The 7,713-nt window shown below is 39.1% G+C and overlaps 1 protein-coding gene across 3 annotated transcripts in view; it reads left to right on the top strand.

The window, feature by feature from the left end:
• Nucleotides 1-7,713, top strand: part of zcchc7 (zinc finger, CCHC domain containing 7) — a 52,065-nt gene continuing 44,352 nt past the window's right edge. The window contains exons 1-4 of one of the 3 annotated variants that reach the window (XM_086295842.1): nt 65-126; nt 3,539-3,603; nt 4,771-5,320; nt 6,624-6,834. In XM_086295842.1, the coding sequence (XP_086151968.1) occupies nt 4,817-5,320; nt 6,624-6,834 (715 nt within the window). In that variant the 5' untranslated portion in view covers nt 65-126; nt 3,539-3,603; nt 4,771-4,816. The other 2 variants (XM_086295840.1, XM_086295841.1) reach the window with 2 other exon arrangements.

Here is a 7,713-nt window from a genome sequence, read left to right as displayed (position 1 = left end):
GTTACGGTCGGCCAACTTATTTTCCTCGGACAAACCCGGAAGTTGTTTGTCTGTCTCCTGTGCTGGAGGCGCAGGAAAAGCAGCTCCAGCCTCCGGTAGCAGTACCTTTCCAGTTTGTTTCCAAAGGTGAGCTCATACACACTGACATTATATATTAAGCACACACAGTGGTGGCCTTGAGTAGGGCTGCCTCAGCTCCTTGTATTTATGTTCTTTCATGTGTGTTTGAGGCTGAAACGCTCCATTGTTTACATCCGAGCAGTTGCTCTGCTGCTTAGAAACACGTGGATGGAGTGGACTGAGACATGTCAACCAGGGACTGCCGATACGCTAAAATAACTTTTAAAAGCCCAAAAAAAGCTTAGCGAAAATTCCCGAGCTACCTGTGTTTTATGGCGTGTTACTGTTTAGTGAAGCCTCGGTACTCTGATAAACAGCTCGCATGTTCCCCAGTAAGCTAGCTCGTTAGCATTGAGCTAGCCGGGGTTACCATTAGGCTAACTACAATTGGAGAGTACACAGTTATAAAACTGAAGTTTCTGTTTGTCACTGCAATGTAACCAGGCTGCTGGATGTCCGAGATGTCTGCCTGTCACTCTAGTCTGTTTTTGGCAACCTAACTTAAGTCAAATGACCGCTTGGATGTTATAAACTCCACATTGCAACCATAGCATAATCACACATTCACTAAAATTAAAGAAAAATGTATGTATAATCAAAAGGCCTCATTACACAGTTTTGTGCAAAAGGTGACTTCTGATGTTTGTGTGTGTTTTAAACTTGTTTTTTTTCTTAAATTGTTAAATAAACTCTACTCAGCAGGGTTCTTGGAGGGGTTATATATATATAAAATAAATAAATGACCTGTTTTGAAAGTATTTTTATAACTGTGTAATTGCACCTCCAATACAATCAATCCACTCCTTTTTGGTCACTAAATATATCTTTTGTAGAATTGTGATGTTCTACAAAACTGTGATGTTTACTGGGATACATAAATGATATCTAAAAGCTGCTTTGTCAGAAACTCATTGCATCTTCTACATTGTTGCAGGGAAGTTCTGGCTTAAAATTACTTATTATCATTCATGAAAGATATGTTTCACATAAGTTTCACAAATTACAGGCCAATAAGTCATTTACAACAGGTTAAATATGGGCAATCATTTTTTGGTAGACACTAGAAATCACCTTTTGGGAGATGATCACTCTTTTGCATGGCACTGGTTAAAAAGTGAATATCTAGCAAAACATTGTCTAGTATTCAAACTGCTGACCTGTAATATGTCAGACATATCTTCCTTGAATGATATCAAGGTATTTTGCGCCAGAAGTGCCATATGCCAAAATGGACAGTATTGGTTATAATGTAGAACACAGACTATGTACAAAATGCAGAATCTTAAGGACATTTGTCTTTATTTTATCTATTACTCCCTTCAAAAATCATGCTGAAGACAGTTTATGTAAGAAAAAGATATCAGACATAAAACACACAGAAACATAAGAAATCACTTTTGTCATAACGCTTGTTCAATACCTGGCTGATACTGATTTTTAAAGATTGCAGTGGGTGGTATGGTGGTGCAGTGTTACCTGTTGCCTCACAGCAAGAAAGTCCTAGGTTTGAATCAAGTCTGGAGCTTTTCTGTGTAGAATTTGCATGCCTGCCTCGCAGCCTATGACAGCTTAGTTAGTTTCCAGCCTTCTTGCAACCCTGAAGAAAATAGGAGGATGGATGGATCTATTCCAATGTCAGTATATCAGCCAGTATGTTTTTGGATAGCATGTAGTACTGCAAAAGTGTTATATGTAATGTAGTCACCAGTCCTTAGCTGGGCAAACTACATGCAGACACCATTTAGTTACCTCAAGTTAATCCAAGCATCTTATAGGCCATTATCCTCCAACCAATACATTAATTGATTATATTAATAGATTATTATTGGTTCAATAGAGTTTGTCCATTCTTTTAGTATTGTAAGTATAAGATGGCCTCCTAATTATTAAGATGATGATGTGCTTTGTTTGAAGAATTGTGCTCTGAATGATATAAGAAAAGATCAGTTAAGTTGATTCAATGTTTTTTTCTTTTTTTCTTTTCTTGAAACATAAAATGTACTTTTCTTAACTGCTCATCCAGCTCAGGTGGATCCCAGCTGTCTTTGGCTGAGAGGCGGATACCCGTTTGTCATGTCTGTAGGGACAAATGACCATTCACGCTCACGTTCACCTCTCTGGACAATTTAGAATCACCAGTTAACCTAACATGCCTGAATTTTACTTAAAGCTTCTCAGATACATGCACATTCACAATTGAGCCATATGTAGGTGTTTTCTGTTCTAATGATTAGTTAAATCTCACAGCTATGAAGTAAATTTTCAGAGTCCCCAGTTCACTTTTTTTTTTTTAACCAAAACTACAGATAAATTAAACCTTGTATTTCCTGTTTCGGTGTAAACCCATAGGGACTCACGTGTGAATATGCACAGCTGGCTAATAGAAACGTCAGTGCTTGATATTTGTTGATCTCTACTAAATTCATTGTGTCCTAATGCAGCATTTGTAAAACGCATTTCAGCTGCATTCATAGGTCTTATCATTCATAGGTCTGTCTGATCTATATTAAATCAGACATTTAGACTGTGAGCATGATTAGGATTGAAACTGAAGTAACTAAATAGAATTTAGACACCTTTGCATCTTGCCTGTTGTTTTTCTCTTCACTTTTTTTTCCTGGCATGTCAAAAAGTTTTCTGTGGAAAACCCCTCTCTGGTTTTGGTGAAGCTGAGTTGCTTCACCAAAACAGATGCAATGGAGCTAACAGAGTCCAGAGGTGTTGTTCAGGTAGCATTTTAATTGAGAAGATTAGGAGGAATCACCTGTGTTGTCAGACCATGACTGTACCCGGCCTTTAAGTATAGTACATTAAATTCCACTACTGTAAAACACAGTGAGTCATTTGTCGGCTCCCAGTCCCTGTGAGCTGCTGAAACTTTCAACACAACGGTCGCCCCTCACCAACCGGTAAGATTTTCTGTCCCTTTAATCCCTTGTGGCCGGCTTGTGACCGTGTAGCGTGGCTTTTATGCAGTGTGTGTGAGGCCTGGGAGCCAATCATCTCCAGCCATCATGGCACAGACACGCAGGACTGGACAGAGCAATGGGCCGGTGCCCCTTCTCTGTCCACTTTGTGTGTGTGTGTGTGTGTGTGACTGTGTGTGTTAGAAAAAGACAGACAAGCACTGGAAAAATTAACACCACAGTGCGTAACCAGCTAATTCAACAATTTTTTGGTGTCACGTTAAGTGTTATTTAAAGTCGTCACCTGGCAGGTAAAAAAACTTGGGTCTTGTTTGCTTGAGCCAATGAAGAGAGCTCCGATGGAAAAAAAAAAAAAGTCTACATGTTAAAAAAAAAAAAAAAAATCTGAGTTCTCTTGAGCTGTGTCCGCTCAGATTTCTTAACAAGGCCTCATGGTTTTCCGAGTAAGATGGAAGTTTCCTGTAATTGATGTTGGCCTGTGTTTCCTTCAGTTCGACAGCGCTGTGGATACCCGCCATATAACTTAAGAGAGGAAAATGACGACAGCACAATTCTGGTAATAAAGTAGAGCTACTAATTAGTCTTGTATATTAGACCTGACGTGGTTGATCAGTGTTAAATATTTGAATGGTGGGATAAAGATTTCATGTGCACAGAAAAAAAAGAAGAAATTCTAAACATTACTAGAATTGGATTGGTATTGATGAAGATTTTGTAGCTGATATCAGGCAAAATGAAAACTAAATAAGTTTAATTTTTGTATTCAGTTTTGAATCTTTTGAAAAACACACTCAGTTAGGAGAAAGATTGGTTGCAGCAAAGGAGCACATCTTTTTCTAAAATTAACAAATGTACACTATTATGACACTAGTAAAAACACAATTTGCTATTTGTGCCTTATTTTCCCGAATAAACCGCTGAGCAGGTGAATCTGAATCCAAAGTGATGCTTTGCAAAGAGAATAAATAGAATAATCCTTTAATTGTCCCACAAGGGGAAATTTGGGTGTAACAGCAGCAAGAAAGACACATATGCAAACAAACAGTACATAAGACACAGAACAGAAACATACACAATTTTTACATATTTACATCAAGGACAATGGTTACCAAAAACAGAGTACTGTACCATTATTAAATTAAATTAAATGAAGTTAAGAGGCAAACCCTGGTTATAGTGTGACTCGGTTGATAAAATAGTGCAAGTTACAGCGCTGATGTAAACCTCTGTTTGTTGGGAGCAGTTTTGATTGTACAGTCTGACAGCTGCAGGGAGGAAGGACCTGCGGAAACGCATAAAGAGCTGCTGGTTGGTGAGCTGTTATGATTGCCTACTTAAAGCTGGTTTATGTTGGTGATGGTAACCAGTGTTAGCAGTTTAGAAATGAATTGTTAAAAAAAGTGAAGTTTCCCACGCGTAAGAATTTCTTTTGATTTTATTTTGACTTGCATAATAGAAAACTCTTTGATTTTTTTTTATTGTGGGTAGATTAAGCCTTTTATTTCTTTGGGATTTTGGAAATGTGAAAAGAATTTGATTGACTCGTCTTTACAAACCAAATGATAATAACTAGTGGTCAATAACTGTAGGCTAAAGTAAACTGTCTGTTTGTTCTTCTTTTTCCAACTATAACACAGCAGTGTATTAATAATGTATAATTTGATGCTTGATAATGAGTTAGACAATGTGATGCTGTATTATGTTGATTTTGTGTGCTTTTCAGCCACTGAAGTCGCCATCTCCTCAGGTGTGTGCATGTGGTTGTGAGGATGTACAGTGTCTACCAGGACCGGGAGAGATTGGAGGATGATCTCTATCAAGAGGAAGAAGTGGACTCTGATGGGTCAGAGGCCAACAGCGAGGTGGAGTTCCACCTTTATAGCCAGCTCCACTACTCATCCAACCTTGGGGAACTAGAGGAGCAGGAGGGTGAAGAAGAGCAGAACCATGAAAGAGAGGACACCCGGCAAAATAGGGTTACAGATGGTGATAGAGGACTAGAGGAAAAAACAGGCATCAAGGCTCTGACACCTACTAATGGCAGCCTGCAGCAACACCTGAAGCAGAAGAAGAAGAAAGAGAAAAAGGACAAGCCGAAGAAGAAAAGTGACTCTAAAGGTCAGAGGTTGCCATCATCACTTTTCGAGGAGGTCATCGTGATCGACTCCGGCCCTGACGTCATCTCAATCTCTGACGATGACAGCGCTGAAGGTGATGAAGGGATCTGTGCTTTAAAGGGTCGAGGCATGCAGACTTCCACTCCAGCGCAGCAGGTAGAGCAAAAAGTGAACTGCTATCCGTGTGTCACATTTACTTTGTTAGCCAGTATTACCCTGCTGATGAACTGTAGATAAAGTCATTTTAACATCAGTCAACACAGTGGCAGAGTAACTAGAAAGTTTGCAGAGTAGTTGTTGACACAGAAGTATTTATATTTAAGATACGTTTAAAAAAATTAATTAAAAAAAAAAGGTAAATGCAAAAATAAAGACACATTTTATGAAACATATTATTTATGGTGTTTCCAGTTTATTAAAAAAAAATCCGTCTGGCTTAGGGTAGTGTTAAACAATCTGCAAACTTGTCTCTGACATGCATAAACAAGAAAATGTGTTAAGAAGCACCTCTGAGCAGATTAAACATGCTAAGGAACAGATGCTTTACCTCTGAAACAATTCCTGTGGACACTGAAACAGCGCTGAAGCTCAGCACGTCAGTTTGCAGCTGCACCCTGTAGTCTTGGACTTAATTGCCCATCCAATTTGGTTACTCCTCCAGCCATCCAAGATCAGCTGCCTTTTGGTGCCTTGGGTATTAAGTCAAACCTTAACTTAACTTAAAATCTGAGTTTGTCAGTCATAATCAAAACTGACTGAATGTTGATGACAGTATGTGTGAGCGGTAAGTCTGCCAGATGTCCGTGTGAAGAGTAAAACCAATTTTTTTACTTCAGGTTTTGACACTAATGCAACTTTGACAAACTAGGCCAGCTGGGGCCTCATACTAGCAGCAGATAAATGTTTGCATATGGTCTTGCACAGAATGGGGTCAGGGGATTAAATCCACAGTTCCCAGTCACTTAAATATGAAGCTTATTACAAAAGGATGTCCAATGGCTCAAATGAGCTGTAAAAATAAATTACGCCCAGCATGTGGACATCTAACTTTGAAGACTTTTATGAACGTCTTCTTAGACATAGCAAAAGTCACCATAAAGTTAAAGCCCCTTTATTTTGTAATTTGTGAGACATTATCAGAAATCTGGCTTCCATCTTCATTTTTGATTTTTTTCTGTCCTTTGCAAGCTACTTCTCAGTGGTCACTGGCACCAGGCTTAATTACTGCTGTTTTCCATTTTGAGCTGTAGCATGGCTTGTGAATGACTAGGTGCTGCAGGTGTAATGCTAGCAGTGAAGTAATGATGTTTAACAAAGGACAAAGCAATTTCACAAACCATCACCTTTATCGCTGCTTTGTCATTTGATCAGTTCAGTAAAGCTGCAAGGTAAAAAAATAAATAAATAAAGGATTTGACATCTGATGCACACTAATTGCGTGTATAATTCATCCATGTAGGATGCTCAGAAAAGGAAAAGGACTCCAGGTGTGCCTGTGACTGTGGAGTCCAGAAGTTCACAATCGGATTCAGAAGAGTCAGAATCCGAATCTGAGTCCGATTCATCTGATTCGGATGGCCTGGAAAGCTGGATGATCCTGGGTCAAGGGAATCAGTTTGGCGACCACTCCATCTCACTCAACCTGGAAGGAGGGTCTCACAGCGAATTGGGTGTGTTGTGTGTCTGTCTTTTGTGACCTTATTTAATCGTGACTCCTGTTTGTACTGAGAAATAGTTAGACCTACAGTGCTGTGAAAAAGTGTTTGCCCCTTTCTAGATTTCTTATTTATTTGCATATTTGTCATGCTTACATATGGAAGCCCGTTTCCGCCACTAAATAAAAACAAAAAAGGTAGTATCCATAACTCAAAATTTCGAGTTACTTTTCTCAAAATTTCGAGTTAGCTCTGCCAATCAAAAATATATGTGAATGAGGTCGCTTTCTTGTTACCCGGAAGCATATGGCGCAGAGGAACGCGCACTCAAAAATGGATCCCAACAAATTGGCGCTTTCGCGAGTACGTTTGCTGATAGTAACACCATGTGATTCAGCTAATAACACAGGGATTTCATCATTTGTGAAGCCAGGCTGAAAACACTCAGCAATCTGTGCATTCACGACTGGATATAATACCGGTAGCTTAGCTGTAGCATTTGTAGCTGAGGGCTTCAGCTTCCAGGTAACAAGGAATTCACGTAGATTACTGATTGGCAGCGCTAACTCGAAATTTCAAGTTACTTTCTCGAAATTTTGAGAAAAAAACTCGAAATTTTGAGAAAATAACTCGGAATTTTGAGTTACGGATCCTTTTTTTTTTTTTTTTTTTTTTTTAGTGGCGGAAACGGGCTTCCATACTTACATGTTTCAGCTCATCAAATAAATATTTTCACGGCATTGTATTTGGGCTGCACCTCTTGTGTGGCCCAGTTCATTCAGAACACTTAGTCTACCTGCACAGCCCATTGATAAGAAGCAGGCGTTAGGCTGCACTGAGAACAATCTGTGTGAATGCGTGTTTGTACATACATAAGCAGCATCTATGTCTGCT

Source organism: Aulonocara sp. 'chitande type north' Nkhata Bay, linkage group LG6, assembly GCF_057382095.1.
Source record: "Aulonocara sp. 'chitande type north' Nkhata Bay isolate Kocher_YH1m ecotype deep benthic linkage group LG6, A_spYH_male_GT1.1, whole genome shotgun sequence".
NCBI classification, from domain to species: Eukaryota; Metazoa; Chordata; class Actinopteri; order Cichliformes; family Cichlidae; genus Aulonocara; species Aulonocara sp. 'chitande type north' Nkhata Bay.
Note: the sequence above shows the minus strand (reverse complement) of the source record. Positions and strands in the feature narration are given on the sequence as shown.